General features: G+C 46.2%; 4 protein-coding genes across 4 annotated transcripts; 2 read left to right on the forward strand and 2 right to left on the reverse strand.

Moving 5' to 3' along the window:
* Positions 1 to 170: 170 nt before the first annotated feature.
* On the reverse strand, positions 171 to 2,735 carry GL218_02875 (putative exo-1,4-beta-xylosidase bxlB; the record flags this gene model as incomplete). The annotated part of the gene is made up of 5 exons (XM_033579415.1): positions 171 to 693; positions 765 to 1,962; positions 2,020 to 2,473; positions 2,533 to 2,589; positions 2,646 to 2,735. 5 exons carry the CDS (start codon positions 2,733 to 2,735, stop codon positions 171 to 173), a joined length of 2,322 nt encoding a protein of 773 aa, XP_033436230.1.
* Positions 2,736 to 3,990: 1,255 nt separating this feature from the next.
* Positions 3,991 to 4,658, forward strand: GL218_02876 (uncharacterized protein; the record flags this gene model as incomplete). Its single annotated transcript, XM_033579416.1, has 2 exons — positions 3,991 to 4,323; positions 4,392 to 4,658. The coding sequence occupies 2 exons, from the start codon at positions 3,991 to 3,993 to the stop codon at positions 4,656 to 4,658; spliced, it is 600 nt and encodes a 199-aa protein (XP_033436229.1).
* Positions 4,659 to 11,951: 7,293 nt separating this feature from the next.
* Positions 11,952 to 13,606, reverse strand: GL218_02877 (Subtilisin-like proteinase Spm1; the record flags this gene model as incomplete). The annotated part of the gene is made up of 2 exons (XM_033579417.1): positions 11,952 to 13,157; positions 13,226 to 13,606. 2 exons carry the CDS (start codon positions 13,604 to 13,606, stop codon positions 11,952 to 11,954), a joined length of 1,587 nt encoding a protein of 528 aa, XP_033436228.1.
* Positions 13,607 to 16,935: 3,329 nt separating this feature from the next.
* Positions 16,936 to 17,920, forward strand: GL218_02878 (uncharacterized protein; the record flags this gene model as incomplete). The annotated part of the gene is made up of 2 exons (XM_033579418.1): positions 16,936 to 17,419; positions 17,469 to 17,920. The coding sequence occupies 2 exons, from the start codon at positions 16,936 to 16,938 to the stop codon at positions 17,918 to 17,920; spliced, it is 936 nt and encodes a 311-aa protein (XP_033436227.1).
* Positions 17,921 to 19,068: the final 1,148 nt, after the last annotated feature.

Here is a 19,068-nt window from a genome sequence, read left to right on the forward strand (position 1 = left end):
GCAGATTGTATAGGTGCCTAGCCCTGTTGTATCACTAATATTAATACATAGGTATGTTAAACACATGTGCAACTTTTTCGTAAATATTTACCTAGATTGTGATTTTATTTACTACATATTTCACAAGTGGCGACCCCCTTCCCCGTCTCTTTTTTATTTCATATCTTTTTTTACGACCTCTTCGGCGGTAATTTCTCCAACACCACCTGATCTCCCGTGATCTCAAAGTCCCACGCTGCACGGTCGTCAATATCAAGCACTAGCTTATACTTCGCTGGCCAGAGCGTCAAGCTACCGTCTTTATCGCTGCGCGATATAGCACCAAGTTTAAGGTCAAGCGTCGCTGTCCCCGTCTCGCCGGGCTTGATGTCATGGATCCGGGTAAAGCCTACTAAGCTTTTAAGTGGGTAGGGCTCGGGGCCGTACTCGCCCTTGAGGAATGAGAGGGCGACGTAGTCGGATGTAATGTTACCCGTGTTAGTTACTGATATAGGGATCGAGAGGAATGGCGCCAGGTCGGGGTAGTTGCCGGAAGCAACGGGGCCGGTCTCTGTGAAGGAGATGTTCGATATGAGATCCGCGGTTGAGAATGTAGTGGGAAGGCCAGCTGGTAGTGATACGTTGAAGTTGGTGTAGTGCAGCCCGTGGCCAAAGGGGAATACAGGTTCCTTAGTGTACCATTTGTAAGTACGTCTGTAATATTCGTTAATTGAAATTTCTCACTGAACATCACGGATAGATGATTGGATAAAGGGGCTACTTACCCAGGGCTTCCAGTACTGGACTGCAAGTTCATGTTTGTCATTGGAACCTGGTTTACATAGTCTCCCGGATACTGTGTCACCGGCAGCCTTCCCGCAGGTGCCTTTTCACCAGTTAGAATACTAACCACCGCCGCGCCGCCGTCTTGTCCCGGGTACCCAGCCCACAAAAGCGAGTCAACGCCCGTCTGTGCCTTTACCTCTGAACTATCGAGCATAGTACCCATCTGTACAACTACAAACGGCTTGTTGGTATTGGCTGCTGCCAACTGTTTGATCAGATTTATTTGCTGCCCTGGCCATGTGATCTGCTCGCGATCGCGGTCCTCAGCCTCGATACTAGTATCGATGCCACCGACGAATACAACCGCGTCTGCGACATTGGCTGCATTCAGCGCTGCGGAGAACCCAGATGTCGAAGTCCCTGTGATAGCACATCCCTGCGTATTAGAGGTATCATATCCCGCAGCCTTAAACGCTGAAACTACTGTCGAAATGCTCTGCGCAATGCCGTAATAGTTTCCCTGCATTTGCGTCGTTGCGGTTCCGAGGGGTCCAACAACAGCCACGCGCTTTATGGACTTAGCTAGTGGTAGTGCGCTACCATTATTCTTCAATAACACAATACCTTCCTGTGCGGCTAGTAGAGCAAGTGCCTTAGCCTCCGGCTTCGCTACGGAGTCCCATGCGAGTTGCCGGTATGGTTGTTGTGCTGGCGGGTCGAACCAACCTAGTCGTACCATAGACGCGTAGCGTCGGATTAATGAGCGGTCAAGAACAGTGTCGTTAAAGAGCCGAGAGTTGTAAGCTGGGGGCAAATTCTGAGGCCAAAATTGACCACAGTCAAGATCCGTGCCAGCATTCAAACTGGCTGCGGCGGCACCTGCAGCTGAGGAGCCGTAGCGGTGATCCGTCCAGACGTTTTGTAAAGCGTCGCAATCGGCTGTGACCCAGCGGTCCTCGCTGCTGAATCCGTATAAGCCGCGCAATACATCCTCGAGTAGCCAGGGGTCTGCACAGGTCGGTACACCGTTGACAGCGTTGTAACTACACATAGCCGACTGGGCGTTCGCATCACGTATACACGCGCGGAATGGAGCAAGATAGTAGTCCTGCAAGTCCTGACTGGTGATCTTAGCGTCGAAAGCATATCGCCGATTTCCCTTCCAATTCTCCATATCGTACCCAGCATAATGTTTGCCTAAATTTCGTACCGTTAGCTATTAGTAGAGGGATACAAGCTCTTTTATTACCTTACATGTGGCCGCAAGCTTGTAGTATGGGTCTCCATGCAGACCCCCTTGGAGCCCCGGTATGAGTTGCATCACATACTGGCTCATATGATATGGATCTTCAGAAGGTACTTCCTGCCCTCGACCCCAACGGGGGTCACGGAACGGGTTAATATTTGGGGTCCAGAAGTTCAGACCGCACCGGCCAGCGTTGCTGAACGCGCGGGCCTCGGTACTCGTGGTCTCGGCCACGGACCGTATCAATGGCATATCGAAAGCTGCGCCCATAGTTATAGGCTGAGGGAACGATGTTGCGTAACTAAAATTCCCCGAGTTGGCGAACTGTACGCCACGAGAGCGGGCGACACCGTGGAGTGCCTCGTTCCACCATTCGTAGGAAGGTACACCAAGACGCGAGACTCCTGGCGAATTGTCCCAGGAGTTAGATATCTTCTCATCGTGACTGAACTGAGCTACAAGCTAGATAGAGAGATGAGTTAAGGCATAATTAGTTATTCGAATAAGATTGATGTTCTTACAGCAGCCGCTCTTGACCATGGGTCAAGAGTAGTATTGCATACTTGGTTAGAAGTAAGCTATACAACTATTAGCGTTTCACGATGACAATGTTAAGAGTTTCTCATCCACTTACAGGACCGGATTGGCAGTTAGGAAAGTCCCTAGCGACTACACTTTTCATAGTCAAGAGCGCGATAACGCTCGCTACCACCCTAGAAGCCATTGTTGCTCAAAGGAGAATTGCTTCTGTGACCATTTAAACACTGACTACCAGTTCAGGGTCGTCCTCATGTGGCTATATATGGTGTACCAGTATAACTGTCTGAGGAATCTAGATCATCGCGGTTAAGATGGGAAATCGCCAATGCAACCCCAATATGCGGACGAGATGAATATTGCGGGGAGTAGCTATTTCTATCGTCGAAGACATTGGGGTAAATAGGGGAACCAACGAATCCAGCCTGCGTAGTTTTAGCCTGAAGAGTCTCTTAGAACTGATACGGAGACTTGTTTGGTGCCACTACCGAGGTAGAAGGATGCGGTCGAACCCATTACGATCGAAGACTAAGATTGTGCATATACTCTTGAAATAGTAATATTATAAACCTGTAAGAGTCCAATAAAGCGCTACAATATATAATAAGTCGTAAAGTTCTAGATAATTCGCACGTATTCTCTTTACTTAAGGTTAACTAAGATCAGGGTTATCTCTTATAACATAGGACTTGACCGAACGCTTCTATAACCATTTCAAACAGCGATAACTGTACTTCCTTTAACTATAGTTTAAGTACTTAATCCCTCATATTTTATATGAAAACAGCTGAGCCTTATAGTATTTAACTACTTGATATGCAGTAGAGAGTAATACACGACTCAGTATCGTGTCGTGGAAACCTTCCAATATGAGCCTATTTTCTAAATGGTATGTTATAATTACAAAAGAAAGGTTTTGCGGACAAGTAGCCTAAAGATAACTCTGCCTGACATTGCCCCCCGTCAATCATTACACCAGAAAGTTTCGGCGATAAGTCCCAGACCGGTTCTTGACGTCATCTATTAAAGCTACCATCTCTGCTCCCTATTGAGAAGACTACCTAGGTACCTAAATATACAACTAACTGGCCTGTAAATACATGAGTTAGATTCTTTGAAAATTAGTAGATTTTATTTAACATTAATTATCTACAATAATAAACTACGAATCCATAAAGCATCCATCAAAGCAGAACCGGTGTGTCTGGCTTGCCCGATGGCGCTACTGCAGGTACAAACGGATGGGATCAACCCATGAGGTCAGATATGGGGTTGTTTGGTCTTATATGACGTTCAAATCATCATAGATCTAAATATATAGATATAGCTCGAATTCAGCATTCTCCCAGCGGTCTAATTGTTAAAGGGACATATTAAACCTTTACCAGGAAACTTCCCCCCCGCTTTCACAACAATCACTTATACAAACTCATCTTGAAATCATGTCTCGATTCATAATCACCAACCTCTTTAGACTACCCAATATCAGCTCACACATCGTGACCCCTAGACCAGCTGTCCCGAAGACATTCATCGTGGCCAGTAACAGAACTCTCAATTCGCAATCTATCTCCGAAATCACAGCCAAGGAGAAGGAGCTCACAGGTCAAGACCGTCCCGTAGCCGGTGGCCCAACAGCTCAAGCGCAAAAACACGCCAACCAACCCGTCTCCTCCGACGTGGTTTCCGATGTCACGCAGGGAGAGAAGAAAATAACAGGTCGTGATGTTCCCGTATCAGGCGGTCCCGCAGCTCTCGCTCAGAGCATCGCCTCTGTAAGTCCTTGCCCAAACCTCAAACCGGATAACTACAACTCTCCCGTAACTAACTTCCCTTATTATAGGCAGCCAATCCCGCCCCGCAACACACCGGAAAGCTAGATTCACACACCATATCCGCAATCCACAACGCGGAGAAAGAGTTGACGGGCCAAGACCAGCCCGTGGAGGGGGGTCCTACGGCACAGGCCCAGAGTCACGCCAATGAGCCCATCAACAGCCAGAACCTCCACGACATTACCGAGGGAGAAAAGCGGGTTACTGAGGGCCAGCGAGTTAAAGGCGGCCCTACTGCTACGGCGCAGAGCGAACTAGGTAAAAGTCGATCTTAAGCTCGGACATGTGTACGATATGATCTGGTAGTCCAGCAGTTAGCCTGTTACGGCTTGCTGGATGTAGGATGGTGTGTGGTCGGAATTTACGGATTCTGAGTATTTGGACGACTTGCTTGGAAAAGGACAGGTCGAAAAGTACGCGCTATGAACTTATGACCTGTATAAACAGCTTCACGGCATGTCTTCTGCTGTACAATAGAAACAAAAATTTTAATATACCGCATTAAATGTCTATTTTACACAATGCCCCCCTCCCTTCCCCCCCTTTAATGAGCCCCTAGACAGCTTATGGGCCAATTCGCGGCAAAATGTCACTATCTAATTACAACCTGACAGTGTACTCCTCCATATCTCATAAGTACATTATATTTACTTAGCTATTGCAATACGGAGCTGTATTATAATCCGCCTTTCTCTATAATTGATATCACTTCATAAGACAGTCGTCGCGATATCCCTTAAGAATCCGGTATATCGATCTTAGTAAGCAACACAGCACTCGAATAAATATCCGGATGGCCCAGAGTATCATTCGTATTGGTACCGTTCTTCAAATAGCAAAATCCAGCATCGACTTTAACTATCGTCACAGCTACACAGAAGCCGCCTCCGACACCGGTCCCGTTCCCCAAGTTGGCGTAGTATGCCGAGTTGTACTGCATACGATGATCAGTCAGCACCAGAATTTGAGAAAACCGAAGGGGCGCGGAATGTCTCGGGTAATATTCTAGTAAGACCTAACTAGACAATTTTGCTTGTTGAACCCCGAGACACGCCCACGTCGATCGCCAGAGGAGTCAGGAGAGAGTAAAAAGACAACTTGCCTCGGCACAAGCCATCATACAGTTCTCAAGAGTCGGCATAAATATGCGCAGGATATCGTGCGTCTGTGATGTTCCCGACGAGACATAGTTCGTGTAACATTGCTGTCGGAACTGTTGTCCCTCAAGGCCTTGCGCGAGTGGGATGGGTTTACCATCTACAGCATACGGCGTATACCTTTGTCCGTTGATTAGGGGGCACCCGCCGTCTGAGGGAAGAGGGCCGTTGGCCGGTGTTGTAGTAGTTGCAGAAGCCGGCGAGGCCGACGTCGAGGATGCTTGGGGCGCGTTTTCCGTATCACTTTTAAACTCGTTTTAGCGAGGGAATATAGAATATGATATAATTCGTGTATTACAAACCTTAATGCACTGGTGTTGGATCTCTGTTGCGCTGTTAAACCTCCGCCTATCCCCCCTCCAATAGCTGCTGCAAGAACAATAACTATAATGACGACAACTGTCCAGAATAGCGGGATAGTGAGTCCTAACACCCGTCGTCTTTCTTCTTTATTATGTTCCTCCGGTGACGCTATTGCTGACACCGGTGCATCAGCCCAACTCTTCGGTACCGAGGGCCACTCTTCGCCTCCTTTTGCCGGAGGAGCAGTATATATAGGATGAGGGTAGAAAGGAGAATCGCTAGGAACTACCTCAATTCCATCGTGGTTCCCTGCCGGGTACTTCGGCGCGACATTCTCGCTATAGTCGACGCGGTAACGATGATTGTCCTCCATGGAGACTCACGACTAGGGTACTTCGTAATCATATGATATTAGAATTATGTCGACAACATCCATGGTCCCACGTGGGAAAACAGCCAAAATTCAAGTAAACTCTTAAAAATTCATCACGCAGAGTACTATGGGCAGACTGTATACTTATTATATGCTTACCTGTTATGCATCTACGTTACACCTTTTTTATAAAAGAGAGACACGGTATCCCCCGTCCCAGAAAGTATCCTTGGCTTATACAGCCGCTACTTGTTTCTTGATTCAATATATTATTCTAGTTTGAGACAGGTGGCTGAAAATAGCCATCATAGCTCCTATTTGGTCCTGTCTGGTAAGCCGCCACGGAAAACGATATTACGACGTTGACAAGCCGCAACCAAAACCATGCAGATATGTATCTACTAGCTTGCTTACAGAGTAAGCAAGCCCTAGGGTATACTATATGCATACGTCCATATCTATGTGATAAATAATATTCAGAGCGATATGCATCAATTGGATGCCTAGTTCCATATATATATATATATATATATATACCTGCCATGGCAGGGTATAACTTTCGTTTCATCACGAAATCTTGATCCAAACCAAAAGATCTCGGCGATCCGCCTCCCTTTCTTCAGACAGGAATAAGCTCGCTACCAATGCAACCATAACAAGCTTTCCCAAGCGACGCCACAAGCCATAACATACCACCAAGCTTTACATCGGAGGATCACAGCCCCTCCCGTGATACACAACCACATTATCATCCACTACCAGCTTCTGAAACTACGGAACGCACGTCAGAACCCGGGGTCATCTGTGATTGGCTAGCGGTGCTACGCAAAGGAGCCGCAATACGACGTATCGACGCACACGCTCCTTCGACGTGATACGTACCCAGCATAATATATGGCCACACCAACTTAGGTAGGTACCTAGCCATTAGGTTCAGGTATTATTCTTCTGACATTAAGCCAGAGGAGCGGTTTCGCCAAGTCAATAACGATCGATGTAGAATATGACGCTGGAACAGTCTTCGCTCGAAGAAGATCCCACTACTCCTGGCAGTTATTGTACAGTCTAGAGGTTTTACTAGTGGCTAAGAAGTTGCCATGGTTTTGATGTTTGAAAATATGTACATATTAGTTGTGTCCAAGTCGAATAGTTAGGGGCTGCTGAGATAATATCTCTACCCGAGGGATCCCGAGGGATTACGAGGACGTGGAAACACCCTCATACGAATATATAAATATTTCCATTTTCAGATAATTCAACAAAAGTAAACTTGCCCAGAATAGTGTTCAGAATTAATTTGCTTCTATTACAATTGTATAGCTACTCTAGCGGGAAGTCTTGACGTAAGTGGCCATTTCCTCATTCATACTAAACGATGGTCGTATAGTGTTTTTATACACTCCTTCTATCGATACGTCTGTCTTTATAGTCGTACCGTACAATGCTGTGAGTTAATTTTCCTGATACCTAAGATGCTCGAAAAGTCGCAGCCACGTAAGTGCTGTGCTTCAGGCAAGTATCCCGTTCTCCTTTCAACCAACTCAAGGTTACCCAACCAATATCTCTTGTATACGTCTATTATGAGAATACACCACCATCTTCGCCGCTCGCTATGCGCTTACGCCTGCTACTAAGGAAGAGATCAACTATCTTCTTGCTTCCTATCGACTCTGGATTCAGATCAGCCCCTGGGCCAAGGATACCGGACCCTTGAACACCATATGGGTCAACATCAACATCGACAGTGCTTTTTGGGCTAACGTTTTCCGTTTTCTTCAATACCGTGGTGCCAAATACGCGCATCGAATTAGTCGAGCTACTGTTCTTTCCCGAGCTTTTATCCACTATTAATCCATGCCCTGAGCTTGTTGTGGGCGTAGCATGAATCTTATGTCCTAGCTGTCTTCTTACCAATTTCCTAGTTGAAGTTGGGGTAGAATTGCCCGTAAACGCGTTGAGCGAGGGCGCGTGCGCGAGAGACTTCCGGCGGTTAGGATCGAACACGCCTTTCTTTGTAGATGTATTTACTTCTTGGGTACCCGATTTCATACTTGCTAATGATGGTGTAGTACGTAATATACTTTTAGAAAGGACCGCAGGTCGTTCCGGAACCTCATTTTCTTTTCCGCAGTCATAAACTGGCGATGAACCCTTGGGAACATGTCGTGGGGTCTGTGGAGAGGCTCTCGCATTGTTCTCAATTGCTGCGAGAGCACTGTCCGGTCTTGTAGGCTTATATACTTCTAATGGAAGATGTTCGTCCTCGTCGTTTATCTGGGCTTCTTCGCGAATATGACCTGATGGATGAGTCGATGGTACGGCATATTCCATGACATTTGTGTCCGCACGGCCAGACGTGCCCTCGAGTTTTGAAACATTAGCAGATAGCCACGTTTTCCATTCCACGGAACTTGCTGAAGATGTGACTCTCTGTTTAGGTGGCGGCGGCGGAGTAGGCCGGTAGACAGGAGGACTGACAAATATTGTGGCGTCTCCATGTGTGATTGAATGTCTTGGCAAATTATCTACAGTATGAGATAGATTGTTGTTCAAGGGCCCAGTCGATGGCTCCTCTGTTGTACAAGAGTATACACTTTCCGCGTAATACATTTTCTTATCCACTTCAGACTCGCATGTGCTCGGGCATCTGATGGGTATGCTCGTCAGTGAACGCATCCAAGGATTAAACTCTGGGGACCTGGTACGTGTGTTCTGGGGCTCGGCTTTCATATAATCTTGGAGTGCACGTCTGTATGGGCTTCGAGTGCGGAATAGATGACACGTGGGACTAGCAAAGAAAGCCGAGCTACGAGTCGACAATGTTCTCGCCTGAGGTGAGAGTTTATCGACGTGTGGTACAGAGGGTGGTGAAAGATCTCCATTGGTGAGCTCGCTGGTTTCATCTCCTCTGGTTATTGATGTAAAGGATGAAAGCTCCTGTCTCTTGGTGTTTAATTTACTAGGAGAATGGAAAGGGGATTCGTCTAGTTTCGCGTCAAGCTCCAGACCACTTGAAATCGGGTTCTCTCTAGTTGTTCTCGCCGAAGACATGTCGGAGAATTCGTCGGAAAGGACGTGGCGAATGGTTGCTCGCGAGATAGACAATTGTTTGTCATGATCCCGAGAGCTACCTCTCAAAGGTACAGCATCTGTATCAATGAAACCACCGACATTTTCTTGCCTTTGAGGTTCGCTTCTTCGCGAATGTTTATTCGTATCGTTCAGCCTTTTCATAAGCGCAGAGTAGATTCTTTGACTGTCAATGCTTACCGGCTGCGGTGGCAGTGGTGGTCGAGCAGAACGAACGCTAGCGTCTGGACTGACGCCGTAGGTATTGGCATGAGTTCTTGCTGATGATGAAGAGACATGCATCCCATTTTCTTTTATAACTGATAGACGCTGTCGGTCCCATTCATTTTTCTGACTGGTTAACGTGTTAAGTGTGTTGGTGTCTGAGTTCGACCAACTTGTTACTCGAGACCTTTCATCCGAGGCTCCTCTTTCGCTTCTTAGGCTCTCGACACTGCCTTGCCGTGAACGAAGTTGCTGGTATGATGGGACGGCATGTAATGACGGAACCCCTGAAGGAACGCGTGATATAGCCGCTTCGTCACTTGTCGGCTCAAACTGAAATTCGTCATATCCTGTATAACCCATAGAGTTAGGGTCCATGATATGGGATTTTGAAGCTTCAATTTGCTGAGGGGGAAACTCGGCTTCATCGGTATCTCCTTTGACCAAATTAAAGAAGCTTTTTAATTTATGCTTAAAGCTGTTCGAGACCTTCCGCGCGCGATTTCTTAGACTACCATCTTTGGGAATTTTCCCATCTATTGGTAAGGTATCATTACTCCCATCTCTCATGCTCTTCCTGAGAACCTTTTCGGCGTTGATAGACTTTGAACGAGAGAAGACTGATGGTTGTAACTTCGTGGGAATCTCTATATTAGTCCGAGTTTTAATGCTTCCGTTACTAGATAGCCCCAAAGGAACACTTCCACGGCGCTTAGAGAACAACATCGACTGGTCATAGCGACCCCTTAAGAAAGACATGGACTTGGGTGCTTTGAGTTTTGTCCTAGGCATATTTTCGCCAATACCCCTATTCAAGGAACCCATGGACATCGTTGGGAGCTGATTTATTGTTATGGATGATGGGCTTTGGTCGTCGCCTCGTGAAGCTATACTGGCTTCAGAGCAGGTGAACATCGACCTGGATTTTCGAAGTTTCCGATAGGATGAAGGGACGGAGGCAATGTCGTCTTCAGGCGTATAATACTCCTCGCCTATAAAGAGTGCATTAATATAGTCACCTGCTGCGCCTTTGGCTGCAGAGACCATTCCTGCCGCCGAGGCACTACCTGCTAGTCGAGGCTCAATATTGTTTCCATCAGTCTTACCTTGGGATGTATTGGTTGTGAAGGTTGGTGTCATACTTTCGACTACGGTATTGCTTCGTGTACCGCGTGTGGTATTCTCTCGTACAAACCGAACGCTTTGTTGGCGCTTGATGGGAGAGTCACTATTGCGTCTATCGTATATATTGCTAGAGCCAGCGACCCTGATCGGATCGCTGTTCCGCGGTGGTGGCCATAAAGTTGTGTCTGTAGTAGAGCGTTCCCTAGCCCTCGCAAATGCTTGCGAAGCAGCAGCTTGAGCATCGCGCTCAGCCGTCTCAGGATGGATATGCTCCAGATGAACGCTTTTCGCAGAGGAAGCCGATTTTCGACGGTCGAGGTGATGGAACTTTGTGCTATTCCGACGGTGCATTCTGGCCCGGGTAGAATAAATTATCTAGATATAATAAAGGCAGAGAACAGGATCCAAAGACGGATGTTAATGGCGTCCACATGTGGAAACCAAAAAAAATGGTGCAATCCAACAGCGAAGTTGAACTAATTTAGGAGCACGTTTGAAATGTAAACTAACCAAAAAGTCACCGTTTTCAACGTGAAAGATCTCGACTGGAGATGATAGTGCTGAAGTTGGATGAATGTATGTGCTAAGATGGGAATATGTGAAGATAAAAATGTGGTAGAATCAGTGAAGGTCATTTCGCATTCGACTCTACAAAGGAGGAGGGCAGCAACCTCAAGGACCTCGAGGATATCGAGGAAAGTCCACCCTTCCCTACCTACAATATACAATGGATGTTGCTTCAACATAGGAGCCGCACTTATACGGCAGTGTACCTACATGTTACATGCATTATGTACATGCCTTATACCTTCTACTCTTCGGTTACCTCTAATTACATAGATTAGGTAGGTACTTAATCTGAGAGGTAGGCACCCGCTGGCTTGTATCACAAGTAGGCTGATTATCAATATATGTAACTCACATGCATCTCGACAGGACGGTCGAATATTAACAGAGTACAAGGCTATAAAGGAACATTCTTAAATACATAAGGTTCTTACCAGATATGCGATAAATATTCTACAAATGTCATTTAGAGAACCTAGATTACTTCATCACATTAACTACTAAAAACATACAACTCGAATTGCGAATGGCAATGACAAATTTGCTATTCCAGCCATAACGAGACAAGCCTAATAAGACGTAACCATACTACCGAGACCATTTCTGCGTGTACAAATATAAATAGGCCGAGTTGACCGAATGCCCAAAAAAAAAACACTACTCCTCAATGATCTATGCCATACTTGCCGATGCCCAATATTCAGTACGTGCAAGCTCTACTAGCTAAGGACGACATTTGCTACATTACTTTATACACGGAGCTCCTCGAAAAACTCCTTAAGCTCCTCCTCAACGACCTGGTGGATCTTGTGAGAAAGTTCCTCAGCCTTGCCGGAGAGAGAAGAGACACCCTTGACGACGGTGCCGGAAACGACGTTGAGGTCGTGCTCGATAGCCTTCTCGAGATCCTCAATGTTGATGGTCTTAACAGCGGGGGTCTCGGCAGTGTAGCCACCCTGCTCAACAATCTTGCTGTAGTTGGAGTAACCACCACCGTTCCAGGCAAGTAGGTTGGGGGTGTCCTTGGGAATGTCGGAAAGAGCATCCTTAGTGGCGATGCTGACAATGTTGGACTTCAACTTCTCAGGAGTAATGTCGGCGAGACCGTACTCGGAATCCTTGCCAGGTTGCAGAGAGAGGAAGTAGGCAAGGAGACCAGCGATATGAGGAGAGGCCATGGATGTGCCAGAGATAGTGTTGATGGCAGTCTTGCTGCCAATCCAAGTCGACTGAATGCTGAGACCCGGTCCAAAGATATCGACACACTTGCCCCAGTTGGAGAAGTATGCACGGCTGTCATCGAGAGCGCTGGCACCGACAGTAACGGCCTTATCAGCAGCAGCAGGGGAGTACTTGCAAGCGTCGGCGTTGTCATTGCCCGCAGCAACGGCGAAGTGGAGACCAGCGGAAACGGCAGCATTTACAGCTTGATCCAAGGATGGAGATTTACCTCCACCCAGAGACATGTTGGCGGTGGATCCCTTGAAACCCTTGCGAGAGCCCTTCTTAGCCTTGGCAACTTGCTCTAAGTGTGCTTCAGCAGCCCACTCGACGCCCTTCATGACATCAGACATAGTACCGGATCCGTTAGATCGGAGGACCTTGACGGCGTGCACATTGGCCTTCTTAGCAACACCGTACTTCTTACCAGCGACAGTGCCGGAGCAGTGGGTACCGTGACCGTTGCCATCAACATCTTCATCGCCGCTAGGAATAGTCTTGCCCCAAGAGGCACGACCTTCAAAGTCAACGTGTTCAGTGTTGATACCAGTGTCAATGACGTAGACGTCGACACCCTCACCACCATCAGCGGCATAGAGGTACTTGTTGTATGAACCGAAAGAAAGTTGTTTACGGTGCGAGATTCGTGCCAAACCCCATGGCGCGTTCTTCTCTAGGTCCGGCTCTTCGTCTGCAAGAGCATAGACAACCGAGTCTTTCTCGATGAATTCGACCTATTGTTCCCAAGTTAGTATGACTACTCTAAATAACTCATACACTGCAATGATAGATTGGTACTTACATCGGGATGCCTTCGGACCTCTTCGATAGTTGAGTCATCGAAGTGGCCAGAATATCCTAGGAACTCGGAGCCAATCTTCAAGGTGTGTTTCAAACCCTTGAAGCTGTCAACGACATCACCGACTAGCGGGATTTGACCACGCTTGCGGAGCTCTAATCGTTCATCCTCTTTATCACCATGGATCTTCTGAACCCACGAGTGGTGATCAGCGGCCGAAGAATCGGAAACGTGACTCTTGAACTTGATGATGTATGAGTTGGGAACCTCTTCGGAGGTAGCGGAGGACAGTATGGGAGCTGCTCCATCGTGGATAGTCTCGTAGCTGAACGAGGGCGCTGCAGCTGCAGCGCAGGCGAGAGAGAGAGCGATGAAGCCCCTCATATTGATGATTTATTGATGGATGGATGGATGATAGATGTTTGCGGACCGATAACAATGCACCAGTGAATGATAAGTCTGCCTGCGACTTGAAGGGGGAAGAAATACCAGGGGAAATCCGAGAGGCCAAGCCAATGGTGCTCGGTAGGTGTAGTATTCACACAAAGATGAGATGACTTTGTGTTGATGATGGAAAGATGAGATGATTAGGAGATGGAGGAAGAGGAAGAAAAGAAGAAGGAAGTTGTTGACGAGCGAAAGCCAGAAAGATAAAGGTGGCTGCCACAAGCCGAAGCACGAGCTTACGGTGACAAGGTACCGACCTTGCGACCGTGTACCAACCTACACTATGGCTGCCTTCCCCAGCCTGGAGTGGTGCAGGTGACGCACACAGCCGCCGGGCCAACCAGATAAGAGCGGAAATGCTAGCTCGCACTGGGGCTAGCGGCGCAGGCTGACCTTAACACTAACCCTAAATGAGTTTAGGCCCCCTTGTTGGTGGAAATCCCCGAGTCTTGGGTACATCGTACCTTAGAGGATATCTTGGAGGACAGCAATCCTTCAATCGTCATCTACCGGGAATTTGTGTTTCCCCTGCTTCGATGCTGAATTCCGACTTGCTCAAGATGCAAGTGATTTCTATCAAATACTCTCATTGGAAATACTTCGAGTCCCTAGTAGTAACCATAGAGAAATAGAGAAAATAGGTATGTAACTGCCGGAATCGGAATTAAGCAATACATGGTACCTATGTACATACAATTCAGCAATGGAGAGGATCCATCCCAATCGGTTCCGGCTCACGCGGTTGCCGATGAGCACCTAAACAGGTATAGGCAAATTGAATCTGTTGAGTTCTAGTGGCAATTGGTCAGTGATAAGGAATGACCATCTTTCCATCAATGCTCTCTCCCCTATCTTATCGACCGAGTTACCTTACATATAGGTATCAGCATGCATACGTGGATTCCCTACCTTTTATGCAGCTTTTGGACCCTGAAAGTGCTACAGATTTGCCACAGGTGCAAAGGCTCACGAGGACGGCGATACTAGACTAAATCGATCAAGTTGTCATTTTCTTTAGCTACATCATCCTTTTGAAACGTACAACCGATTTTATGACGGACTCCTGGAACGCACTTTGTTTGTAACAATTAGTTACCTACGTATGTTACATGTACCTACATAACTTGGTGACTTAGCTCGTAAGATTCACCTCAGATAGCGATGATATGACACAATCGAGCTAGGGGTAGTAAGGTACAAGCTTGATTGGCTTGGAATCTGTTTTCAGCACCCGAGCTCTACTGGCTCTACTGGCTCTTACTGACCACTCAACCCACCAGCCCTGCAGCTTCAATTTACCAGCCTGCCACCCTGCCACCCTGGATCAGCTGCGTGTACTTGACTCAAAACAGATTCTTGGCGAGGCGACACGTGCTCTCCTGCTCTACTCAACAACTATTTCCCCTTTCTAGGGACTGGAGCATTAAGACTATTACATATCATGCTAAAGTTGGATTTATTGAAGTGCAGACCGCATTATTAGAAATTGGGATATGCCACATTAAAAAAGTATCCCGAACTTCTTACATGTGAAACCTTATCCACTCTAGTGTTACCCATCCGGGGAACATTCTCCCCACCCACTCGCGAAAATGACCCAAGTTAAATCCATACTGACTATCCGTTCCCTCCATCATCTATGCTCACTTGACTCGAATGAATCGGATACCGCTTGTTATCACTTCCACCGTATTACCTATCGGGACACGGGTATGGTAACAAGATGTTATCAATGCAAATTTACTAGACAAGTTCAGTATGATAGCATAGCACAGTGCATATATACTTACTAGATTAGCCGTGACCTACGTGCAGATACCTATCTATTAACAAAGCCCAACGCCAATAGGTTTGAAGTATGTAGGAAAAGTTTGTTGATGTTTCCAAACTGTAATGACTTTCTTATAGAGTTCAAAGGTACTTACTACCTAGTAAAAGTCTACTCTAAGTTAGAAGTCATACATGTAGTATAAACAGGTATTTACCAAACTATCTATTAGGGTTATATTGGTATAACTACCTTTGTTAAATATAATTATGAGTCTTTGAGTATGACAATAAGAAAAAGGCTTATCTTAGCCAATAGCAGCTTTATCAATATCTCAGGCGAGAGGTTAGAGCTTAGGTTAGAGATATGCCTTTATCATAACCGTATAAGTAAATTAAGACTCTTTATTCGAAATTTCATTATTTCAACTAATATGTATTATCATTCTTACTGTGGTTCTAGAATATGTTAGTTACTTGAAGATTATGTAATGGTATAACTCTTTGAAGGGGCTAGCTTAGGAATGAGGCTGGCATGCAGTTACCATATTTCAACCAATCAAAATTACAAGTGGCTGGTACTACGGTGGACTGCCGTTTATCTCATATCTTCGATGATCATTATCATCTTAAATTCATCTCAATCACCTACTATTATATACATCCGTTACGATACAAACGCCATGCCCCGGACTATTTACGTTCTAGTATACCCTTCTCGTTTATTCGCCGCGCATTGGTCATTCTGGGTACCTTATATCGGCACTGAAAATCAGCAATCAAACATTGGTGACCGTATTCATGTAACAGGCGACCGTCTCAACGGGTTTCAGTATGAATATATCCGTAACTATGATGTTTGCGAAGACAACAGGAACCCTAATGCCTTCCCTATCGGGTTGGTGTCAGAGACACATTTGAGTCTAGCAAATAAGAACGGAACCGTTACCTCAAGCGAAGAGGAGGATCAGAGTGATGCAGAGAATATCGTTTTCAATGCATTTGACGCGGCTTGTAGGGAGGTGCCGGCACCGGGACCTAGCCTTAATAAAGTGAACAGAGAGGCTGACAGTGCTGCTGGAACGTCTCCTAAGATGATAGAAGTTAAAGATTGCCAGTGGTGGATGAAAGAAGCAGCTTTGCATTTAGTTCAAATAGGAATTCTGTTGCCATTAGACGGAAAGAATGAAGTGGAAAACCCGATCTTAAGAGTAAGTAACCTGCCACAGCATTAATAAAGTTAGATACTCCAACATACGGCCAGGTTTCGCTAGCCAGACCAACATCAATTATGTGCACCAGTTTGGGGCGAAGAAGGGTGGCTGTGGGCCTCTAAGCCAACTATCAAGGGAGTCAAGGAAGTATAGGTAGGCTGTCTGTTCACCAAGGTCCAAGGTCGATATCAGACTAACTACCTACCTACTCGTATTAACGGTTTTCTTTTCCTTTTTACATAAAAAGGAACTAGTTGATTCTAATTCTTGCTCGGCTCCTTGGACATGGCTATTAGAAACTCCATCGGTGTAGTGCGAGTGGTAGAACTACCTAGGGCAAAAAATATGATGTTTCCTAATTCTTCATTTTTCAAGAAAAACAGATATAACCTTCCATCTCCCAAGGAGATCCGAGAAAAGGATATCAAGATCAATAGCTTTCGCGCACGATCACCAAGGCCTCCACCAATCCCGTTCGAAGAACTGGGGCTTATCGTCAAATATGGCTCAGAGATCACGATAGCCGAAGCACAGTGCCTATGGTATTTCAACAAACACATGAAGGATGCAGTGCCTACGCCGGAATTGTACGGGTGGTGCCATGATAACGGAGAGACATTCATCTATATGGAGTTTGTCAACGCCGACACACTAGAAGATGTGTGGCCATCACTTAATCAAGATGATCAAAATATAATTTGCGAGCAGCTCCGTACGTCCGTAGAGGCATGGCGCAATCTCCGTCAAGAGACGGAACCGTACTATATCGGTAAGATCATGAATATGTCGTAAACAATCTAGTATGCTAACAGTTTAAGGCCATATCGGACGTCAAGGAGTAGGCGACATTATCTTCAGTGACGCAGGTGACCCGCAGGCCGGTCCGTTTGATGACATAACACAATTTCATGATTTTTTTGCGCGTTATTCCTGCCGCCAGCACCCGGACTGGAACCCGCGGCGTGACTTTCCCGAGTTGGCCGGCTTGACGGATGACAGACCAGTGGTATTTACGCATAGCGATCTAGATAGGAGCAACATACTTATCTTTCCGAGGGATGGAGAATCTCCACCTCGCGTCGCCGCCATTATTGACTGGCACCAATCAGGATGGTACCCGAGCGATTGGGAATGGCTCAAAGCGTTATCGAGGTGTGAGGCTTTTTGGGAAGGGGGCCGGGATACGGCCTGGCTATTGCGAATCATGACGCCGGCAGACAAAAACTATCAAGCAGCTTGGGAATTTATTACTGGCTCTTTGGGCTTCTAGATCTACTCAAGTAAGAATATATTAATACGAAGACCGTTGCTTATATTAACAATTAACTTATAATTTAGAGAGGAGGTAGATATTGTGCTACTTCAAGGCTCAGCGCTTAGGCGATCGGATCTCCTATTAAGAGGTAACTTTTTTGTCTTAGCTTTTAATCATAGGCAATTACATAAAAACTGACGCATAAGTGTCTTCAATTTGGCTGCCTCATTTGTCCTTGCTCATGCATTTTGAACCGTGACATTACCCCTATTTCGTCAGTGCTCATTCAATACTAATAAGTACCTTCGTACCTAAATGATTATGTCAGCGTTCAAAGTGTTCAAGCTGTTTAACGCCAAGCATTCAATTGTACGAGCGCCACACATATTGACACACATACTGCCTCACGTACCTTGTATCTAAGCTACTACATGTACCTTAGTAGGTAAGGCTCCCTGCTTCCTGAATGAGGTACATAATAGACGTCTAGTTGAGGCTGACAGCCTAACTTAGGTAGCGACTTCTAACAACAGTTGAACTTAGCTGTAGAGCTTTGAATTCATAGAACAATTAACTCCAACATATTGGCGCGGATCTTTGGGGTTTATCAAAGCGGCCCCAGATCCTTTACTCAACGCCAACAACTGATCAAGTAACTAGACCTAAAATCTTATCTTACACAAAATCAAAACCTGCCGCATTGCGTATTCCAAACCTCGTCGCGAGAATTTCCCCTCCAATTATTCGATGCTCTCTGGCGTAAATGGCAGCCTAGACCCCAATAGGGTACTAGCAGTAGCAGTTTCAGTTTCTATAATATGAAGAAACAAATAATTATCATCCCTCACCAAACTTTAGTCGTTCTGTTACCGTTATCATGTCCACACGCCCGGGTCGTTATCGATCGTCCACCTCCGCATCAACACCGCTAGCTACCTCCAAAGCTTCCGAAGTCCTCCAATCTCTCCTCGATGCCGTATCCTCTATTATATCCGCTTCTCTAAATAACGGCTACCCGAAATTCGAGCCCTTAATAGCCCAAATACGACAAATTCAACAATATCTATCCGCAACTGCCCCACCAAGCTCCATCCAAGACGACTTTAGACATCTTCGTGGCTTTCACCACCTACTCGACGTACTACGGTCCTTCTCCGGCTTCT

Source organism: Daldinia childiae (genome assembly GCF_008694065.1).
Source record: "Daldinia childiae strain JS-1345 chromosome Unknown Scaffold3, whole genome shotgun sequence".
Classification (NCBI taxonomy): Eukaryota; Fungi; Ascomycota; class Sordariomycetes; order Xylariales; family Hypoxylaceae; genus Daldinia; species Daldinia childiae.